At 39.6% G+C, this 24242-nt stretch overlaps 1 protein-coding gene across 1 annotated transcript in view; it reads left to right on the top strand.

Moving 5' to 3' along the window:
- The window catches only part of CDYL2 (chromodomain Y like 2), a 79110-nt gene extending 56184 nt beyond the window's left edge, over window positions 1-22926 (top strand). Inside the window, exons 4-7 of the mRNA XM_034788597.1 lie at window positions 10355-10527; window positions 15383-15593; window positions 16241-16384; window positions 21432-22926. Of these exons, the coding sequence (XP_034644488.1) occupies window positions 10355-10527; window positions 15383-15593; window positions 16241-16384; window positions 21432-21590 (687 nt within the window). The 3' untranslated portion in view covers window positions 21591-22926. The remainder of the gene's footprint in view (window positions 1-10354; window positions 10528-15382; window positions 15594-16240; window positions 16385-21431) is intronic.
- Window positions 22927-24242: the final 1316 nt, after the last annotated feature.

The raw sequence follows: 24242 nt of genomic DNA, 5'->3' as shown, positions 1-24242 counted from the left end.
AGTCATTCTACATCTAGGATTGTTTTGTCTTGTTTATCAAGACTTCTATTAAGTAACAAATGTGTCATTTTGAAATTAATTCCCAATAATTGAACACAGCTAAAAGCATTGCCAAGCACATTAGGCCTTAAATTTTACCTCCCCCCTCAAATAGTTAAGATCCAGTGGGGAATGTACTCTGTCTTTCATATTGGGGACACACAGACGTTAATGCTGTTGGTACCATACAAAACTAGACACTTATCACCCACAGTTTTTGCAATATTTATAGGTAGGGCCCTACCAAATTCATGGTCCATTTTGGTCAATTTCATGGTCATAGGATTTTAAAAATCGTAAATTTAGTGATTTCAGCTATTTTAATCTGAAATTTCATGGTGGTGTAATTGTAGGGGTCCTGACCTAAAAAGGAGTTGTGGGGGGTTGCAGTACTGCTATACTTAACCCTGTGCTGCTGCTGGCAGCAGCGCTGCCTTCAGAGGAGGGCAGCCGGAGAGCAGCGGCTGCAGGCCGGGAACCCAGCTCTGAAGGCAGAGCTGCTGCCAGCAGCAGCCAGATCTAAGGATGGTCTGGTATGCTATTGCCACCCTTACTTCTGCACTGCTGCTTGCAGAGCTGGGCCCTCAGTCAGCAGCTGCCACTATCCGGCTGCCCAGCTCTGAAGGCAGCAACGCAGAAGAAAGGGTGGCATGGTATGGTATTGCCACCCTTGCTGCTGGCGGGGCACTACCTTCAGATCTGGGCACCCGGCCAACAGCCACCACTCTCCAGCCACCAAGCTCTGAAGTCAACACAGAAGTAAGGGTGGCAATACTGCAACCCCCCTAAAATAACCTGTGACCCCCCTGCAACTCCCTTTTGGGTCAGGACCCCCAATTTGAGAAACGCTGGTCTCACCCATGAAATCTGTATAGTATAGCGTAAAAGCACACAAAAGATCAGATTTCACAGGGGAGACCAGATTTTACGGTCCGTGGTGCCTTTCTCATGGCCATGAATTTGGTAGGGCCCAAATTATAAGGAATACTGTAGTAAAGATAAATCCTATCGAGCACCAAACATCCATTTTAACGGTACTCACCATACATATAAAAATTACATTAAATCCATCATTCCTATAGAATCCATCACTTCATTATAAGGCAAACAACTTTATGTATATGTATGAGACTGCTGTACTATAACTAAATGACTGCTGACTGAGGTAAACCAAAGATTTGCCATGTTAACTTTAAACAGACATCGCTTTGTGTTGCTGGCCCTGAGAGCTCATCCCCAGATCGCCAAGAGGAGTTCAAGTTCATTGAGCAGTTGGCTAGAGCCCAAAATTCTCCAGAGAAGCCATACCTGGCCTACTCCTTTGAATCTTTTCTGTAACCCAGCAGCCCACCTCTATGCATGAACCACACAAACAAATATGGTGGGCTCCTTCTCTCAGATCTGCAGCACTGACAGTATTCCCGGTGCTGGGCTGATATCATTGCTGAAGCTGGAAACATGGAAATAAATAGCCTTTTTATTTCTAAAGCTACATTAATATCTAAGGTCTGGATGGTCAGGGCTTAGTAGGGTGACCAGAGCAACTGTGAAAAAACGGGACAGGGGGTGGGGGGTAATAGGCGCCTATATAAGAAAAAGTCCCTAAAACCGGGACTGTCCCTATAAAAACAGGACATCTGGTCACCCGTGGGCTTAGTAACAGGGTATCTAGCTTTTCACATCTAGCTTGCGTGTTTAAAACCCACAATTTCAGCAATGAGACCAAGGGCCATGCAGTATGGAGCAAATTCTCTGGTCCCTAGTGCGTGGTTTCTCCTAGGCAGGGTTGAGACAATATTCTGCGGGTGAACACAGAGCTTCAGTCCCCAGGGCTGTCAGTTTGACACCTTTTACCAGCACTAACCACACATGTGCAGAACACTTATAGAGAGTGGGGAAGAGGGTTTGATTTTGTTAAAAGTTACTATGTTCATTTCAGACTCTATTAGAAACATAGGAAAAAATGTTTGCTCAAATCTGCTCAAAGCAGGTCTAGCTGACGTGGAAGTTAAAACTTGAGCTGCAGCTAGGGTGACCAGACAGCAAGTGTGAAAAATCGGGACGGGGGTGGGGGATCATAGGAACCTATACAAGAAAAAGACCCAAAAATTGGGACTGTTCCTATAAAATCGGGACATCTGGTCACCCTAGCTGCAGCCGCCATGGTTGCTGCCACCAGTAGAGTAAGTAGACAAGGCAGCAAGGCTTGTGCAGCCCAGAATCATTATAAACTATACATTACACAAAGGCCCACTCTCTCCATAGCTTCTCTGCTTTCCATTGTGATTCCTCCTGACCCAGCCACAGCTGGACTTCCTTTGGGCTTTAGCTGTTTTGTTAAACTAGTGATTTACGCTGTTTATCCCCACTTAATTAAAGATGTCTAAAAACCCAAAGGTTATATATTATAGAGTTCTCTGCACATGTCAAAGCAGCGCCAAGCAAACATTTGCCTGACAAAAGATTAACCTCAACTATGGTATGCAATTCAAGTGATTATCACTAGGCTTGTTGATATCAAGAGTAAAGGGAGGTAAATGAACACTAAATGGAACATCATACTTCATTGCTAGTAACTACATCATAGTTGAAGTTCATGCAGTTGATTTTAGCATAAAACATGCTTATGTTCCTTTCTTTTAGGATTTGCATTGATTGTAATTGGCTCAGTGCCATTGTGGTTTTTGAAAAAAAGATTCAGATTACTAACGGGATTATTTCCTTTTAGCTTTAACTAGACATTGCTCATTTTGAAAAATTATAATTTTGCTTTGGTATTTTATTTCATTTTTTAAAGAGAGTCATGCAAATTTTCAACATAAATTCTACCAATGGGTTATTTAACTTCTCAGGTCACTTGCTAATTTTGAAGATTTGATTCCAACTTTTTTGAAAGTTTATTACCTAAACATATAGAAAACTTCTGTTATTGTTTTTTAAACTCAACAACTTTTGGTAATCCAAAATCTGTTTCAGACCCAGGAACATGGTTAATCCATTGTTTTTATTCTTCCTAGTTAGGATAACAGTACTTCTGGGGATTAATAATTTACTGAGTTAAAAAGCAGAAGAGTAGATGAGAAAATATATTCTAGATTGATGATCGCTTTAGTAAAGATTGACAAAACTACTCCATATGCATTATGAGTCAAAAACTGAAAGTGGAGGTACACACATGAAATACCAACATTCATTCTTCTAGACATGAAAAAAGGCAGTGCTTGTAGTGTTATGGATATATGTCACATCACTGGTTTACTTGCACTCTTCTTCTCATGAAATATGTCAGGTTCAAGTTGACAGCTATCTGTATTATTATTCTCCTAGCAGACAGATTGCTTCTTATGGCAAACTTCAATCACAAGTATTGCCCTATCATTCCAGTAGAATTTATCATCCCATATAATTTATCAGATATCCTTGTACTGGAAAGGACTCAGTGTGCTTACAGGAGTGCTGATGTATCAATAAATAATAGAATTAAATGTATAAATAACAAGGCTATCAAAAGTAATCACTGCATAATAGTTATAAAAATGCTACCAAGGGTTTAGAACATTTTGCTCATTGTAACATTTTTAGAGAATGTTTCTCTTTTAAAAATTATATATATCAGCAAATGGACCATTACAGTTTCAAATAAATACATGACATTTAATTTTTTAGACCTGGTACTTCTATTGGTTTATACAGGTTATGTGTAGGCGAGTTTAGGGATAAATTCCCAATTCACTGAGACTTCCTGAATATAAGCGAAGTTTAGAGAGAAGTCTTTAAAAACACCCATTTGTAAGAAGGGGGGGGGGGGAGAGGAGAAATAACTCAACTAAGCTCTTAGAAAGATAGTAGTCTAATTTTATTTTAGTAGTTTAAGTACATTTTATATCTGTTTATAAAAGGGAAATCTTGCCAGACAGACAAACCTGGTTGCTTTTTTTATAGGACTACAAAATTAGCATTCTAGAGAAAGCAGTAGTTTTAATATATTTGGATTTCAGCAAAGCAGTAGATGCAGGACCGAGCCTCAGCTGGCCTAAATTGGTGATTTGGCTGATTTACACCAGCTGAGGATCTGGTCTTGTGAATTTTTGCTCATAACATTAAATCATTAATTCAAATAGGACTTGGGTAGGAATAATCTCCTGACAAATGAAAACTGGTTGAAGGGCCATAAAAGAAAAGTTAAATGATAAACAGCAGTGTATTGAGTTGGGGAAGATATCTACTGGGCCACTGCAGGAATCAGTGCTGGATCTGGTCTGGAAGACAAAATAAACTACATTTTAATGAATTTCACAAATTATATTAAGTGGCAGGAAGGTGAAAATAAATACCAGAGAGGCCAGAGAAATAGTACATGGGACCCTACAGAGAGTCTGGCAACAGACAGAAAGAATATATTATACTGAATTCAGTGGGGAGCTCTGCTTAAAAAAACAATGGCATGAACTGGACCAAAATGATATTCATTTTGGAATATTGCTAGCATTCGGTTGTGTAGCCGAGAAGTAGATTTTGTGCTCATCCTGTATGATTATCAATAAGTATGCTACGTCTGTTTATGTATGTTTAAACATCTATAGGAAAACAATCTAAAAGACAGATATTCAATGAGAAGTGTAGAAAACTATAATGCCAATGGAGACATAGAAGAGTCTGATAGCGAACTGCAAGTTAGAGACAAATGTGCACCATGGAATAGTAGAAAGGCCAATAGAATTTTAGGCTGCACAAGCATCATATCACAGAACCAGGGAATTCTGGTAATCCAAGTATACTATGTTCAGCTTCTGAGCACATCTTCACTAAAGAAGTATTGACAAATTTAGAGAGGAGCAACAAAAGTTATCAGGAGACTGGAAGGGCTAACCCACAATAGGCTTTCTAGGTTTTTTTCTTTCTTTCTAATTTTGGGTGTTTATATTAATATGAATTATGTCCCATTTGTAGGGGTGAAAATAAGTTCTTATTTATATTTTTTAAATGTTTTCCATTTTAAAATGTCAGAAATTTGGCCTCCTCTGATTCAACTCGATCCCAGGGACTGACCGTTAAAGTCCTTCGGCTCCCTCTGCGAACAAACAATCTTCAGCACGGGGGGTTGGGGGGGGGAATTGGGATGGGGGAGGAGTGTTGTGTACATTTAATAAAACCTTTTCTCAAATTGCTGCTTCTGTGTGGTTTTACACATTAAAACATAGATATTTGTTCTGAGGTCCAGAAGGAGGTGGGAGGCAGACCAGTTGAGAGTCTCTGGGTAAAAAGATAAAAGGGGTAAAAAATAGGTAGGGGTCTACTGTAGACCACCAAATAAGGAAGAGGTGGAGGATAAGGCATTTCTAGAACAAATAACTGAAATATCCAAAAGACGAGACCTGGTAGTAATGGGGGACTTGAACTATCCAGACATCTGTTGGAAAAGTAATTTGGCAAAACACAAAATTTCCATTAAGTTCTTGGACTGTGTAGGGGACAACTTTTTGTCCCAGAAAGTGGAGGAAGTAACCAGGGGGGACAACCATCTTAGACTTGATTCTGATCAACACGGTGGAATTGGAAGTGAATCTGAAGATGGAAGGCATTTTGGGTGAAAGTGAGCATGAAATTATGATTTCATGGTTTTAAGGGAAGAAAGGAGTGAGAGCAACAGAATAAAGATAATAGACTTCAACAAACTCATAGAACTGGTAGGTAAGGTCCCATGGGAAGAAAATCTAAGGAAAAAAGTAGTTCAGGAGAACTGTTAGTTTCTCAAGTAAACAATATTAAAGGCACAATTGCAAACTATCCCGATGTGAAGGAAAGATAGGAAGCGTAGTAAGAGGCCAATATGGCTCTAGCAGGAGCTTTTTAATGATCTGAAAAATCAAAAAGAAATCCTACAAAAAGTGGAAATGAAGATGAATTGCTTAGAAGGAGTATAAAAGAATAGCACAATCATGTAGGAATAAAATAAGAAAGACTAAGGCACAAAATAAGGTACACCTAGCAAGGGACATAAAAGGCAATAAGAAGAGGTACTTTAAACACAGTAGGAGCAAGAGAAAGACTAAGGAAAGTGTGGATCCTCTGCTTAGCGGGGGGAAAAGAGCTAATAACTGATGACATCAAAAAAGCGGAGGTGTTTAATGCCTATTTTGCTTCAGTCTTCACCAAGGAAGGTTAAATGGTAACCAGATACTCAACACATTTAATATTAACAACAAGGGGGAAGGAATGCAAGCCAAAACAGGGAAAGAGCAGGTTAAAGAATATTTACGTAAATTAGATGTATTCAGTTTGGCAGGACCAGATGAAATTCATTATAGGATACTTAAGGAACTAGCTGAAGCAATCTCAGAACCATTAGCAATTATCTTTGAGAACTTCTGGAGGACGGGTGAGGTCCCCAAAGACTGAAGAAGGGCAAATATAGTATCTTTGAAAGGGGGAACAAAGAGTTCCCAGGGAATTATAGACCAGTCAGCCGAATTTCAACACCTGAAAAGATAGTGGAATAAATTATTAAACAATCAATTGGCAAGCACATGGAGGATAATAGGGTTATAAAAAAATAGCCAGCATGGATTTATCAAGAACAAATCATGCCAAACCAACCTAATTTCCTTCTTTGACAGAGTTCCTGACCTAGTGGATAAGGGAAAGCAGCAGATGTGTTATACCCTGATTTTAGTAAGGCTTTTCATACAGTCCCACATGACATTCGCATAATGAAACTAGGGAAACGTGGTCTAAATGAAATTACTATAAGGCAGCTGCACAAATGGGTAAAAGACCTTACTCAAAAACTTATCAATGATTCACTGTCAAACTATCAGGGGAAATTGTGGGGTCACCCAGGGGTCAGTCCTGGGGCTGGTACTATTCAGTATTTTCATTAACAACTTGAATAATGGAGTGGAGAGTATGCTTATAAAATCTGCAGGTGACACCATGCGGGGTAGGGGGGGGGTGCAAGTAGTTTGGAGGACAGGATTAGAATTCAAAATGACCTTGACAAACTGGAGAATTGGTCTGAATACAACAAGATGTGAAATTCACTAAATCCAAGAGCAAAGTACTTCATTTAGGAAGGAAAGATCTGCACAACTACAAAATGGGGAATAAACTGGGTAGGCACTAGTACTGCTGGAAAGGATCTGGGGGTTATAATGGATCACAAGTTGAATGAGTCAACAATGTGATGCAGCTGCAAAGAGAGCTAATATTCTACAGTGTAGAAACAGGAGAATCGAATGTAATAAACAGGAGGTAACTGTCCTACTCTGCTTGGCACTGGTGAGGCCTCAGCTGCAGTACTGTGTCCAATTCTGGGCACTGCACTTTAGGAGAGATGTGAACAACTTGGAGAGAGTCCAGAGGAGAGCAACAAAAATGATTAAAGGTCTAGAAAACCTAACCTATGAGGAAAGGTTAAAAAAAACTGAGCATGTTTAGACTTGAGAAAAGATGACTGATGGGGGGTCCTGATAACAGTCTTCAGATGTTAAGGGCTGCTATGAAGGAGACTGCGATCAATTGTTCACTGAAGGTCAGATAAGAAGTAATGGGCTTAATCTGTAGCAAGGGTGATTTAGCTCAGATATTAGGGAAAATTTTCTAACTATAAGGGTAATTAAGCTTCCAAAGAAGGCTCTGGAATCCCCATCTCTGGAGGTTTTTAAAACAGTTTGGACAAACACCTGTCAGGGATAGTCTATGTTTAACTGGTCCTGCCACAGCGCAGGGGCTGGACTTGACTTCTCAAAGTCCCTTCAAGCCCTTCATTTCTATTATTTTATCCATTTAAACCTAAGTCTAGAAATATTTATGTGGAAAAATGAAGAGATCCAGATATACATATGGGCTAAGAGCGAAACGAGTATTTGAAGGATGATAACATCAAGGAAGAGAGAAATTGTAGATGTGCATATAAACATATGGGGATGGGAACATTACAGTTGAATATCAGGAGGAATTAACTGTCAGGGGAGTCATATCCTATCATCACATTTGAAGCAAAACTCCTCATTACGATCAACAGGAAGTTTTGCTGCTAATTTGGCCACACAATATTGCCCAAACATGTTGACTACATTATAGAATCTGCCAAGGAAACAGTGGAAGTCCCAGTGTTGGGGACACATAAAACATTAGAAAATAGACTGCCGAGAGCAATCTTATAATAGCAGGGAGTTGGACTAGTCAATCCGATAGAGCTCTACCTTACACAGTTCTATATCTTCTGAAATAAATGTTTAGCTCTAATCAGGTCTAAAATCACATGCAAAACTTTATGAGTAGATTGTTCTCACTTCACAGCTATAACAAAATTTGCATATGCTGTTCTACCCAGCTGCATTTTTGCATGACTGTGGGTTAATATTCTCAAAAGGACTGAGGCTCTGCCTCCATGATTTGGGCGTAAATTGCCCTCACAAAATTGGTGCTGCCATTTTTGTACATGAATTCTAGCTACAGAGCTGAGAGAACTTCTGCCTATAACTACCTGATTTTCACACACAGTCAGGATTGTAAGCACTCGAATGTGTACCTACAAAAGAGTTTTTACCTTCTGAAAACTTACCTTGCCATTTCTCATGTCCAAGCTTTATACACACTAGAATTCAGATCTTTCTGTTTGCACATGCAAATCAGGTGGACACCACGGTACATGATTCGCACAAGCAAATGCAAGCTTGTTCCCATAAATCAGTGTTTCCCAAACTTGGGACGTTGCTTGTGTAGGGAAAGCCCCTGGCGGGCCGGGCCGATTTGTTTACCAGCCGCGTCCGCAGGTCCGGCTGATTGCGGCTCCCACTGGCCACGGTTTGCTGCTCCAGGCCAATGGGAGCTGCTGGAAGTGGCGCAGGCCGAGGGACATACTGGCCGCTGCTTCCAGCAGCTCCCATTGGCCTGGAGCAGCGAACTGCAGCCAGTGGGAGCCGCGATCAGCCGGACCTGCGGACGCGGCAGATAAACCAGCTCGGCCCACCAGGGGCTTTCCCTACACAAGTGGCATCCCAAGTTTGGGAAACACTGCCATAAATCATAGAATTTGTGTGTGCAAAGCCTGTCCAGAAAAAGTGGCATGCATAAAATTGCACCTGTACATTTAGTGACATTTTTTAAAATAGATTTGGATTAGAACATGTCTGTACAGCACTTCGGAGATGTAAAGCACTTTTCAAGCATTAAATAGTGAAAAGTAGTAGTTGCCACCTGAATGTCTTATTTCTCTACATCTGTAACTCATCAAGCCAAATTTTGCAGTCTTTGAAAAATTTACCTGTACATCCAAATCTTTCAGCATAAATGAGAGCAGAATTTGGCCCATCATGCTTAGGGGCCTGAATCGATAAGGCACTTAAATACCTGTATGTACAAAAGTTTAAGCAAATGCATAGTCTCGCTAAATGAAATCATAGTCCCACTGGAGTCGATAAGAAAACTCCCATTGATTTAAATCGGCAGGATTTCACACATAGAAGTCAATAAGAGTAGTCAGGCAACAGGGCAACTCACATGCTTAAAGTTATATATGTGCTTACATGCCTTGCTCAGTCAGGACCGGAATGAAAACTACCTGCAGAAATTTATGAAATATTATTCCCCTTCTTAAAATGATTAGGAAAAATGTTGTTCTTGCAATAATAATAGCCTCTTATTTCAACACCAGTACATCAAAGTCTTAAAGATTTTGACTAGTGTTTATGAATAATTTGATCTAATAGTAAATCAAGCGGTAAATTAGTCATCTTTCTAGTGGCTTTTATTACGATAGCATTTGTAGACTTTAAAAATGTCACTGACCATAGCACTATAAACAATAAATTAGCCATGAATCTGTGCATTTAAAGTTGTATTGTTCCACCTGACTGATACAGACTACCCTAACTGAACTGGTGAAAGAACTGAAGACCAGGGTTTATATATTTCACTCTAACACAGAGCTTGCCATGCTATTGCTGTGGTAACAACTTTGATGGTACAATGATGTACATCCGTTTATTTTTTTAAAAGTCATAGGAGCAAAACAAAGCCAAGAAACAAGAAATCTGTTAAATATCAATAGAATAACACAATTTAGGTAACCAGAATTTCCCCCATAGGATAAGCAAAGAAATGCCACCTTGTCAAAAATGGATCTGAATTACTGCATGTCCGCAAAGCACTTCAAAGATGTAAGAGCTTTGTAAACACTATTATAATTCAAAGTACTTAAGTTACAATGGCCAAAATATACATCTCTAACAACAAGTACAATTTTATAAAGCAAGATAAATTATCTTGCAAAGGCATGCATGTCGAATTGTTTACTTTTCTTTATCCACAGATCATGAAGGAAGTTCGGAGAGCATTGTGCAATGCATCAGCTGATGACAGTAAACTCTTACTTCTCAGCGCAGTGGGAAGTGTATTCTGTAGTGGCCTAGATTACTCATATTTAATTGGCAGGTTATCCAATGACAGAAGAAAAGAAAGCACTAGGATTGCAGAAGCTATAAGGTGACCCAAGCTTACATATGATCTCTAAATTATGAAATGCAGTGTGTGATTATAAAAAATATCTGTCAGGTCGAAGAGTGTTATATATTTAAGTGTTGATTGTATGCTAATTTCAGTCCTACAAATTCATTTAACAAGAAAAAGGAATGGATTTGCTGTAGCTTTTTCTTACGAGACAGAACTCTTTTATTTCCAGTACAATGTGTTAAGATTTATTTAGTTCCACTACCTCAGTGTATTTCAAAATTCTTCCTCAAGTCTCAAATTCAAATTGAGATGTAACTTTGTTTTTTAAATTAGCTGTGGCTTCATGTTTTAACATTGTTCCTCGAAGCCACATATTTTACTTGTTTCAGTTTTCATCATTTTAATGAGTTTCAGTACAAATGGGGATCTATGACTTAGTCATGTTATATTAATATAGCAGGCTTCTAATGTATTTCAGAACCTTATTAGAAAGGTTTCTGATATTTTTCTTACATTTAAATCATGTAATTTATATGTAAATGTAGTTCTATTTTCATAACTAAAATGTGGTTTTGCTTAAAATATCAGATTATTTTAATAGAAATCCAGGGTTTATGAAGTGCTGTCTATAAATCAGTCTACACTATAAACCATCAAATGTTCCCATTATCCACAATAGTATAAATATATGACCAGATCTTCAGGTGGTGTATATCAATGTTACTCCATTAGAGTCAATAGAACTACATCTTTTTACACCAGCTGAGAACTTGGCTCAGACTTATTATTTCCTACAAATATGTATTCCTCTTTTGAGAGCTTTCAAATTTTATGCAGAACATTCTGACATTATTATGAAGGAATCCAACTAAAGAGGATGGTTTCCTATAGATCTGGACTTCAGCTATATTAGGACAACTTGTTTTATTGTTTCAGGTTATAAATTAACAGAATTATCTAACGGAAGTCAAGCCATTTTAGTAATGACCTCAGTCTGTTGATTACCAGTGTCTTGGTTACTGCTGTGACTATTGTCAGTTTCAGGGCAATTGCACCTGTATTTTTTAGGGTCCCAGCAGTCACCTCTCTTGGGCAGAGACCCGCATGTCACTCCATCCTGACTGGGGGTTCTTTAAGGTTATACAGTTCCCTGCCTACACTGTGATCTCCCCAGCAAGCTAGACTGCCAAAAAAGCCAGTGTTGGTTCTTTTCTTTCTCCCCGGGGGCTGCCACCTGTGTATTGCTGTCAGTTATAAATTATCACACAGCTCATTCTAAGCAAGCACATGTATTCTTAAGATAAAAGCATTACCGGGAAAACATTAAAAACAATAAAAGAATCTACGTGCATGCTGAAAAGGTTACCAGAGCTCACCCCAACTCCAACCTTGAGCCCTGGTCAGTCCTTCAAAACCCACAACTGGGTTTTCCCTGTGATAATTAGTTCATAATGGTCTCAGATTCAGAAGCAGAATCCCAACTGCAGTACAACTATTTCTTTATACAGCTTGGGCATGTGATCTGCAGTCTCCTGGAACAGATAATCAGCAGACAATTACCCATTCCTTAGGGCATAGTTTCAAAAGGCTGAGGTTTTGCATAACTGAAAGTGGGGAATTTGCATTAACCTCTCCCTAAGTAGATTTCCTGGGGAATACCTCACATTTAATGTCCCAAAATCCATTCTTGTCTGGAACATTTTCAATGTAGACCTTTGAACTCCCGGGCCTCACATCACATCTGCCTCCTGGAGAGGCTACATACAATCCAAAATATATAAGATTTGCATTGAATACAATGGACCCCAAAGACACTTCAACTTAATTCAGTAAGGTCTCCCAAGAATACACAGGAAATTGCCATATCTGTCACAACTATTACAATACAATTTGGATACTTCTATTAGACATTTTTGAAACTTAAAGTAGAGAAAAACGAACGTCTTGTAAATTTAATTATATAATATTATGGCTTAAATTTTCAGAAGTGTCTTGTGAGGCTGAGGACACCTGAAGGAGGCCTAATTTTTATGGGATGGACGTTCAGCACTTTCTGAAAATCAGGCACCTTCAAAGTGTGTCAAAATCACTAGTTATGTATGAAATTGTGTGTGTGTGTGTGTGTGTGTGTGTGTGTGTGTGTATACACCCATACACACACACACACACACACCACAATCAGTATGTAAATACTTGTTTAATGTTTGTTTTATAAATATGAATGACTAAATAAACATACATTTATACACACAAAAATCCCATAGATGTATAGAGTCATATATATCCATTCAACATTTAAACAAGTATGGACCAGACTGTGATACTCTGACTCGCATTGGTAGTGCCTTACTCCACAAACAGTCGCATGGATTGTAAGCTACTATTCAGTGCAAGGAAGGATATTGCAATATGGCCCCTTATAAACTGCTCAATGAAATCTGGTATGTCCCTCATATAGGGCCTGACAACAAGCAGTGAAGTCAATTGGATTCTTATTTAAAAGGGGTGTGGATCAAGTCCTTATATAGTCCATTTTGCCATCCTTTCTTATTTTAAAATCAGTAGTAGTCTCAGAATAACATCATTCCTCTCAGCAAGAATGTCAGATTCTGGCCCAGTCGGATTAGATTTTATGAGCATGGAAATACAATATTCTTAAACTTTTAACTTAACTGTCAATGCTTTTCTGTTGCTCAATCATTCCCTGAAAAGGGAGAAGCAGTTAACTGACTGACACAAAATAACACTGTAGAGAGAGAGAAAATGTTGCTTTGTAGGGTAGGGTGCGCCAGTGTATAGTAACTTACCCGTGTCCGTTCTCTGTATCAGCTGAGAGTGGAATGTGTTCATATCAATATTATGAGATGAAAAGAATAATTCTCACAGTGTATTCCTTCTGTCTGTGCTATAGCTCTCATATGTTGATCATAGCCTAAAACAACAGGATTGCAGTTTGTTTGTTGCACAGGCCCTTTAACCAACTACAAGCCCTGATCCTGCAATGAGAGTGCTGTGTCCATGCCAAGCTCATTGCAAGATTCAAAAGTGCACATGAAGACCATATTTTCATGTCTCCTCTAGTAAAAACAAAAGCCTTCCAAACATAACATTTTCCCCTTTCACTGTAATAAGTTCCACTGTGCAACAGTGTTTACAACTTCCAGTGCAATTCTAAGAATGTCCCCTCACATTCTGCTCTCCCCTCCTGGGGTCCCCCTTTCTCCTTATAAGGCTGTCTTGTTTCTGCCAGGCTGCAGACTGTCTCCCCATGCAGCGCATTTAGCTGCTGCCTCCGATCTGTGAAGGCAGCTGCAGGGGCAAAGGGAGTTTCCTCTGCCTTCTGCACCTAGCAGTCTGGGAGTCTTGATTTTCCTCTGCATTAGGCTTTTCCAGTTTCTGATCTGTACCAAAAATCAATAGGCTTGTGCCCATTGGTGCCCAGAATACTCTGAAATTTTGGAATTGATCAAGGTTGTCACATTACAGGCAGAGAAATGCCCTTGAGTTAATCATTGGGCCTTGCTTTGCTCAGCGAAGCGTGAACTATAATTCCTCTTAATCCCCTCCTTTTCCAGTAATACATCTTTGCCTTCTGAGCCCATCGATACAGTACTCTTTACTCTACTTGCCTTGCCTAGTAACCTCATCCGGTTTTATTGTCCATTGTATGAGGCGGAGTTCAGGAGCTCCCTCTTCACTCCTTATTTTCTCATGTTCAGACTCAGGCTTCTTAATATTGATCATACTGTACCTCTTTGAAAAACACATCACTGTCACTGTCAGTCTTTAAATGTCTTTAAAGGAATCATGGGCTTCCACAACATACTCCATATGAGACTTGGCAGTAATAGTATCACCTCTTGCTTTGCATTTTCCTTCTGCTAATATAATTCAGTATTTTGTTTGCCTTCTCTCTTGCTGTGCACTGGTTTGATGGAACCCATAATTCGTCCACAATTACACCCACACTTTTTCCTGATCAGTGTACAGACTGTTCTGTTTCGCACAAATTCCATACCCTTGTTCCTAGAAGGCAGGTGACTTATTTCAAAGCTCTTATTGCACTACATTTACTGTGTTCTCGCCCTCTCACCTAAATGAGCCAACCCATTTTGCATTTGACTGCATTATTTCTGCTTCCCCTCTTTTATCTCCCCCCATCAGTTCAAATTTGTTGTAAGAGGTGGGACAGGGAGATCTTTGTTATACCTTAATCTAAATCACTTCTAACAAAGATCCAGCAAGTGACCTCTGGTTACCACTCTAATAATCTCATTTCAATGTAGTTTTTTTCCAATCTGTGGTTCCCCTTTGTGTCTTTCTCTTTCTGCTTGTGTGTATTCTTTAGATCACCCTGTTTTATCTCTATTCCATGTCTCAGTATGATACCTTACCATTAATCTTTGATGCAGAGCCTTGGGTTCTTTAACGTACGTATACAACAGTGCACTCATTGAGTTTCCCTCCTCTTTCATTCTGCAATATATTTAAAGGACTCCATCAAGTTAGCTAAGCAAGACCACCTGAATCCATGCTGGCCTTCCTTGAATAGAGTGAGAGCCACTAAGTATACAACCCATCACTTACTGGTCCAGAAATAATACTAGCCCTAACCATACCGCAAAAAGGTACCATGTTCCAGGCATTCCAGTTACTCTACACAAACCAAATACAATTTAAGAGAAATCATTTGATATTCCATTGTATTCTTATAAATTAATTACAGACAAATCAGCTGAAGTGTTCATCTGAGGAAAAGCCCAGTAGACGGCATAAAAACTGAGCAAGGCATTTGACATTCAGATCTGTTTTCAGATACATAGTTTAAACTCAAGAACTAATTTAAGTGTTTCCCTACTCAAGAACTTCCATTTTTTTTTTATTTTAGGGATTTTGTAAAAGCTTTTATTCAATTTAAGAAGCCAATTGTAGTTGCTATCAATGGCCCAGCTCTTGGGTTGGGAGCTTCTATCTTACCACTATGTGATATCGTTTGGGCAAGCGAGAAGGCTTGGTTTCAGACCCCATATGCGACGATCCGACTCACTCCAGCTGGCTGCTCATCGTATACATTCCCACAAATACTGGGTGTTGCTCTGGTAAGGCACTTTTCTCCTAGAATTGCTCAGCAGGCTTGGTTAATTCCATATTGTTTTGCACTGTTTTTATGACTGTCACAGAACTTGACACATTTTACAGTCTCTGGTTAAGAGAGGACATGAGAAGAGGGGCCATTTTCAAGGATGTGTCAGGGAAGGAACAAATTGCTTTGGCAAAGCTAAGGTGGGAGGTTTCAAAGTATCTTTCTGCACCATGCTAGACTCATGCAATAGCTAGTTAATAGGGTACACTGGGGCTTTACACTGCTGTCTGCTTCACAAGTGTAAATCTGGAGTAATTCCATTAGTCACTTAGTTTACCCCAGTGTAAAAAAAGATCAGAATTTGACCCCCATAATAGCTTAGACTTGCTGTCATGGATCAGTGTCGTATCATTGCCTATATACTGACAGTTACCCTTTCAAAATCACTGACATCACTATGCTGATATGAACAGCTAACGTGTTTTTTTAATTTGCCCATACAATGCTTAGATGTCACTGCCAAAAACACTTTATAAGTACTTCTCACTAAGGAGAAGGATGAAAATATTTGCAAGTCTTATTTGACCATAGCACTAGGCATATGTGGTCTAGGACAGAAATAAATCACCACCCAAGAGCTCGAGTGAGCCTTTTCTTTTGCAGGCAAATGAAATGTTGTTCTGTGGGAGAAAGCTAACAGCACAGGAAGCCTGCAGCAGAGGACTTGTGTCACAAGTATTTTGGCCAACAACATTCAGTCAAGAAGTGATGCTGCGAGTAAAGGAAATGGCATCTTGCAGCGCAGTGGTAAGAAATCTATCAGTTTTTGTTTCTATCAGCTAGATTACAACTCGTATTAAGGAATTAAATAGAAACTTGTTCAGTTATAGGCAAAAGGAATTTATAACTATAACTTCACTGAAAACACGGAAGGTGTGCTACAAGGGGTAGGCATGTACTAGAGAACTAGATTCTCAACTCCTGTAGTAAAACCTCTGGAGAGGAGAGCTAATGGAAGGAAGTCTGTGCAAGGACTGCTCATGGATTTCTTCCCAGGTTGTTTCACTTCCTCTTCCCAATATGGAATGGATTGTAGGGCTCATTGATGAACCAGGGGGATCCACACACAGAGCCAGGGGGTCAGCAGGAGACCTGCACCTCCATGTGGACTCTCTATCCCTCCCTGCAGCTTCTCCTCTGCTCCCTGCAGCATGGCTCCAATGGAGTTGCATTGCCACTGCCTTTAAAAAAGGGACACCCCCCCTACCCCAGTGAAGGGGAGCCAGTGGAGGGGAGGGGAAAATGTATGTCCCCATCTCCTGCTTTCATCCATCACTAGGCTGCCAATTCCCTCCCTCCCTTTCCCCCCTCCCCCCGATAGTTTCTGACCCCACAGAGCATTCTCTTGAGGTCCCTGTAGGTGAGATCCATGCAAGGATCTTGGGAGCCAAATCTGGTCCAAGGGGTTATTACTTCCCTGTTTTCAGATTGCAGCTTAGTGGCTGTTAAAACCTCTGCTTTCCAAGGCTCTTTTCCCATGTGTATTCCTGCATCAGCTCCATCTAAGCTTTTAAAAGAAATGTAATATAAACAGTAACAATGAAAACCACAGCCTCCCTAAAACAGCACGAACAAAATGAAAGCAACTGGTAGCCATTTGTACTTAATTCTTTAGTTATACTGCATGCCCCTGGCATTCTTAGGGCTTGTCTACACTTACATTGTATAGCGCTCTCACTTGCTGGCTCAGGGAAGTGAAAAATCACCCCCCTAAGGGCAGCAAGTCTGAGCGCTTTAAAGCGCTAGTGTAGACAGGCTCCGAGCACAGGGAGCCGCACTCCCAGCACTCAGAGCTAATCCCCTCATGGAGGTGAATTACCAGGAACGCTGGGAGAGCTCTCTCCCAGCGCTCGCACACGACCACACTCACACTTCAAAGCACTGCCACGGGAGGGTTCCCGCGACAGCGCTTTGAAGTTTCCAGTGTAGCCATGCCCTTAGCATTCTTTGACTTCACTTAAAAGACCTGTCGTTCAAGGCACAGTAGAGGCACAGAAGATTTTTAATTAAATCAAGTGTAGATTACACTGCTCTACAGCCAAAATGCTTCTGAAATAAATGTAGTCAAACTTTACTAATTCTGGGTCACTGAGAACGAAAATGATGCTTAAAATTGTTGATTGGCTCTAGTTTTCAAGATATGCTATTGGGTCAATATATACGACCCTTGACTTGGGAATGGCAGAGGATAAGTGAGTTATAAAGGGAAGGGATCTCAATTTAAACCAGAAATGACTAAAATACATCTTTGACTGGATCTATGAATAAATCTATGACTGGGTTTGGACAGTACTTGCTTTTTAGGCAAAACAATGAATGATGTAATCTGAAGCTGGTATTGCGTCATACATGATATGAATTGCGTCATGTTATTCCTAGAAGTCATGGATGATGCAATCATAACGAAGCTTACATCACTCTGCTGAACAAATTGCCCTATATCAGCTCTAGAAATCATACAGTGTCGTGCTCTCTTATTTGTCAGTGTTTGATTTTGCAAAGGGACACATTTCTGTTTAGCTGAAGTGAGCAGAGATGCCTCGTACTTGTGTGAACAGTGCAGATAACTTCTGCTATGTTTGTGGTGAAGTGACTTTTGCATCGCAAAAGCGCAGTATAACCACTATGGTTAAGAAAGCCTATCACCTTTATTTTGGCTGCAAAATTGGAGATCAGGACAAGAGGTGGGCCCCACACATATGCTGCAACATTTGTGCAACAAATCTTCGCCAGTGGTTGAACAGGAAAAGGAAATCTATGCCTTTTGCAGTGCCAATGATTTGGAGAGAGACAACAGATCATACCAGCAATTGTTACTTCTGCATGGTGCCTCCAGTTGGGAAAGGTGTGTCAAAGAAGAAAAAGTGGCATTATCCAAACATTCCAGCAGCTATACACCCAGTACCCCACGGAGAAGGACTGCCAGTTCCTGATGCACAAGAATCATTCTCACTTGAGTCAGACGAGGAAGAGGAAGAGGATGAAACTTCTGGTCCTGAGCCATCAATGTCACAGGACCCACATTTTCTCCCATCCTCCTCCTCTGAACCACACCTCATAACACAAGGTGAACTGAATGACCTTGTCAGGGATTTGGAACTACCCAAGAGTAAGGCAGAGCTGTTGGGCTCCAGACTACAGCAGTGGAATCTCCTGGCAGGTGATGTTAGGGTTTCCATGTTCCGTGACCGTCAAAAGGATCTTGTCCCATTCTTCTTCATGGAAGGTGATCTTGTAGCCTGCAACAACATCGATGGTGTGATGGCAGCCCTCAACATCGTTCACGATCCAGATGAGTGGAGACTGTTCATTGATTCATCGAAGACGAGTCTTAAAGCTGTTTTACTGCATAATGGCAATGTTTTGCCATCAATTCCAGTTGGTCATGCAGTCCATATGAAGGAAACCTATGACAACATGAAACAACTTTTGAGGTGCATAAACTATGACCAACAGCAGTGACAGCTTTGTGGCGATTTGAAGGTTGTTGCTCTCTTGCTTGGTCTGCAGACTGGATACACAAAGTACTGCTGTTTTCTCTGCGAATGGGATAGTCGTGCAAGAGATTCCCACTACATCAAGAAAGATTGGCCACTCTGACAGTCATTGGAGCCTGGGAGGAAAAGTGTTCAGCATCCACCACTTGTTGAATCAAGGAAGATTTTGTTACCACCCTTACACATCAAGCTGGATCTGATGAAGAATTTTGTCAAGGCCATTGACAAAACACAAGCAGCTTTCAAGTACCTCCATGGAAAATTTCCAAGGTTAAGTGAAGCTAAGATAAAGGAAGGTGTCTTTGTTGGTCCTCAGATTCGTGAACTTCTTCGAGATGATGCATTTGACCATGCACTGCGTGGCAAGGAAAAGACGGCATGGAAAGCCTTCCAGTTAGTGGCAATAAATTTTCTCGGAAACAACAAGGCAGACAACTACAGGTTGTTGGTGGAAAACCTCCTCAAGGCATACAAAAGCCTTGGTTGCAACATGTCACTAATGATGCATTTTTTGCACTCTCATCTAGATTTTTTTCCACCGAACTGTGGAGCAGTGAGCGACGAGTACGGCGAGCGATTTCACCAGGACATTGCAGCAATGGAGAAACGCTATCAGGGCAAATGGAGCCCATCAGTGCTTGCAGACTATTGCTGGACAGTGACAAGAGATGCTCCATTTAATGAATACTAGAGACAAGCCAAGAAGCGCTGAGTAGACACTGAATAGGACTAAACTATGTACATCATAGTTTTTTGCCTTTTGTTTCATAATAAATTTTATTTATATAACCCTTTTGCTGATTTTTAAAGTGTAATATAAACAAGACAGGTGAAATATTATCATGTAAAGCAACCATAAACACATGAAAAGACCTAGGTTTACAATTTATGATTAAAACTCTACTATCTACACAATATACATAGACATAAAATGTAAAAACTTAAATAGCTTAGAAACAGTAGCCAATCAGTTGTTTTAATTGTCAGATTTGAATTCAGCACATCAAAATACATAATAAATAGCACATTTTATCTCTGAAGCAGACGACTTCTCAAAAATTGTAGACCAGTGTTACATCTCGTAAAAGATACTCAGAACTAAACCCACCATGAATTGGTCTTTGGAAATGCAGCATAAGCTTATCAGATCAGGCTGATACGTCCTATATTATATGAGCTGCGAAGCGCTCTGAATCTCATCCTGCATTCTCCATTCCCCCACACACGGATCAGGTGTACAACAGCATCTTCTACTAAAGTCTGTTAGATTGAAGAAAGGTGTTAAGATAGGTGTTAAGCAATGGTCTCAAGTTGCAGTGCGGGAAGTCTAGGTTGGATATTCGGAAACACTATTTCACTAGTAGGGTGGTGAAGCTCTGGAATGGGTTACCTAGGGAGGTGGTGGAATCTCCATCCTTAGAGGTTTTTAAGGCCCAGCTTGGCAAAGCCCTGGCTGGGATGATTCAGTTGGTGTTGGTCCTGCTTTGAGCAGGGGATTGAACTAGATGACCTCCTGAGGTCTCTTCCAACCCTACTTTTATGATATGACCAAGCATGAGCTACCTATCAAAAGGGTTAAAAGTTATAAAGGAGTTAGGAGTCTAGATTGAGCTCAAAAGTAGAATATAATGGTCTCATTCTAGTTCCTTGTGGACAATTGTACATAAAAATACAAAACAAAAACCACCACAAAGAAAAAAAACAGCAACCTCATAATTGATCTGTTTACAGTCTATTGAGAAGAAACAAACAGTTCTGGAATAGTAACAAGTTACAGTGCAAAACTGAGAGGATACCTTAGTCTAGGACTCAGTTGTTTGGTAGAGCTTGCTCTCTTTTGTCTCCCTTTTCTACAGACACTAACATCTTGTATTAACCCCCTGCCCTTAGAACATAGTGAAGCATGGAACATATCCCAATTTCATTTAACTATTAGAGTTCCTTTGGGTTTTGTATGTAAAAAAAAGTAAAGAGAGACAATCTAATTTGGCTTAAGACAGTTTCTAAATTAAGGCGGCCTAAGTAAGGCCCCCAATAATGGAGGCACCTGAAATCATTATTTACTTTTGAAAATCTTGGGACTGGTGCATAAATACAAATGTCTGTGCTGAGTATCAGTAGCTTCCACTGACTTCCGGTAGAGTGGTGGCTGCTTAATACTTCTGAAAAATCAGGTCCAACTTCTCTACACCACGGAGATAATTATTTAAGTGGTAAAACACTGTTAATACTGCTGTCCATAATAAGTCGAACAGATCAAAAATTTAAAAACACCTTTGCTAATATTTTCACTTTAGGTATTAGAAGAGTCTAAATGCCTGGTGCGGAGCTTCCTGAAATCTGGACTTGAAGATGTGAATGAAAAAGAGTGTCAGATGTTAAAACAGCTGTGGAGTTCTTCCAAAGGACTGGATTCATTATTCAGCTACTTGCAAGACAAAATCTATGAAGTCTGAAATCATAGCTTAACTTCGAGAGAAAACATTCCAAGTGTAAAGAGTTCAAACATTACCTGTGTTTGAAAAGCAGAGGGAACGCATCCTTGAGATGAATTTGTGACAGTGTATCTTAATACATATGGTTGTGTCAATTTCCTTGTGAGTTAAATTGAGAAGTTACACAGCTGCTTCTAGCTGGTTTGATTTTGTGTAATCAAGATGGAGGCAGGCTTGGTCAGCGCACATAAATTCTACTGAGTGCTGCATCATTCACATGCTCATCCAGTTAGAAGTGTACATTCCACGTGCTGAAAAGCACTACTGTGGCCCAGTAAGGCACACCATCTGTAATGATTTATTTTATCTGTCCTTTTTTTAACTTATTCTTGCTTTGCAACAAATGTCTGTGCTGACACTGAGGGCTCGATCTGAAAATCAGGTCACAGTAACATTCTGCAGACCCAGATTATTATACTTCAGAAATCTTTTAATTATTTTTTTAAGTTCTAACAATGTAATGAAAAAACCTGATAATTTATGTGTATAATATGTAAAGTTAGTTTTGGGTGAAAAAAAATCTACTAGGATTTTTTTCTTTCACTGAATTTATTTAACTTATTTATTTTATGTTTGTATGCAACTGTTTATTGATCATATAGATATTATTTTCATACTTCCCTTGACTGGATTAATGGTTTCACATGAGAATGCAAGTAGCCCAGTGCATTTTTAACAGTGAGCTGTGTATACAATAAAGAACATACAGAAATCACCAAATGTCTGGGCACTAAAAGTGACAGCCATGTACGTGTTCCTTTATGTGTGAAATTGTACAAAGATGTATTGAAGTTGAGTCATAGTTTGTTAAACTCGTTAAGGAAAATCAGTGGCAGCTGCAATAGTGAGTCCCACACAAGTCTCTCTTCACTTCCTGCCTTTTTGAGGAGCACTGAAGGGCTTGCCAACAAAATGCTTTAAGTTTACTATTTTCTTATTAGCTGGACATTAATAACAGGGTGTGTGGTGCCCTTATGTGGCATCATAGTGTTCTTCAGGTTTAAACATCTCCTTTTGGTCTGAAGTCTACAAACAAACCCTTGTGAGCCTTAGTCCATCTGCCTGATTGCTCAGTTGTGGGATAATTAATACTCTGGAGGCATCTGGGTCTGGGATAGGAGTTTTATAAAAAGGTGCTAGGTTTTAAACTGGGTGGAGACAGAGTTTTTGTTTTGCTTTTCCAATACTCCATGGCTGGCCACCCCATGATCTGGTTATGCGGAAGAAAAAAAAAATCTATGGCTGTCCATAAAAACAGTCTGTGATAAGGTGAAAGAAAAAAGAAAAAAAAAAAAAATCTAATTTGCTGTTTCAAAATGTGACCCTAATATTTTTCAGCAATACTGACTTTTGAACACTGGATTCAAAAGTCTAGCAGGCAGTTAGGGAGGAAATAACATGAACATGTTCAGTGAATCAAACTGCTATATTAGTATGCCCAAATCAAAATCTCTCAAAGCAGAAAATTTGCACCTTTGTTTCTTTAGTGATTTGTGCACTTGCTCTCCATCCTTGAGCTCACTGCCCAGATTACAGTTTAAAAGAACCACAAGTGAGCTGAGGGGTTTGTTCGTTTTTTCCTTACAATCTTTCAAAAAAGAGTCTCAATAAAGTCTTCGAGAGACTGCAAACCGACAATTCTAGTGAGCGGTAGGTTTCCACAAAGTCCATCCATCTTTTTGTTTTTCAGAGTTAAAAGTAAAATACCTTCCATTTACATTCTATATATGTTCCTAGGGCCAAATTGTGCCATTGATTTTTTTTTTTTTTTTTTAAAGCAGAGCGCTAGGTCAGAACCCCCCCCCCCCCCCCCCCCCCCCCCCCCAATTCTGCTTAGAGTGAAAAAAAAAAAAAAGGCAGAATCTGACCCGTAGTTAGAATTTGTTTAAATGTCTTCGAAATGCAACATTGTACATGATTACGGAGTGACTCTTATTTTTCAGTGGTCTAAAATAAAGGGTAATTCTTTCAGTACAAATATGAAATGGTTGATACAGCACTTGTTATATGTTAAGGGTTGCTTACTTGTTAGGCCCCCTAGCAAAATTTAAGTGTGTGTTCAGGTTACGCACATGCTTAAAGGCTTTGCTGGCTCAGGGCCATAGAACCCAATCATATAAGCATGCACACAAGTCACTTACTTCAGTGGGATTAGTCACGTGCATAAGTGTTTGTGCAATCAGGCTTCCAATATGGGACTTTAGAAAAAAAATCAGGAAAAGTATCATGATGCCCCAACTTCCATTTTTTCTTATACTGGTCCAGAGAGGTACAACTCCAGGTCATGTAAAATATGTCAGTAAAATACTAGAAAGTTTATTTCAATACTGTGCTTGTTATATGTTGATATATCTAGGAAAATTCCTCTCAGCAGTATGAAGATGCATTTTATCACAGAAGGTTTTAGAACAAAAAAGAATCATAATTCAAATCAACTTTAAAATGCACCATTTCAATTGCATTTTCAAATATTCACATTAATATTTTGTTTGACAAAGGAATGGTTGAAATATGTTTTTTCATAAAAGGAGCTAATAATATTTAATGTTTAATTGTTCACATCTAAATAATTAGAGTCTAGTTTCTATAGAATTTGTTTTTCTTTCAGAAAAA

Source organism: Trachemys scripta, chromosome 13 (genome assembly GCF_013100865.1).
Source record: "Trachemys scripta elegans isolate TJP31775 chromosome 13, CAS_Tse_1.0, whole genome shotgun sequence".
Taxonomy (NCBI): Eukaryota; Metazoa; Chordata; order Testudines; family Emydidae; genus Trachemys; species Trachemys scripta.
The sequence above is the reverse complement of the archived record's forward strand: the minus strand, read 5'-3'. Positions and strand labels throughout refer to the sequence as shown.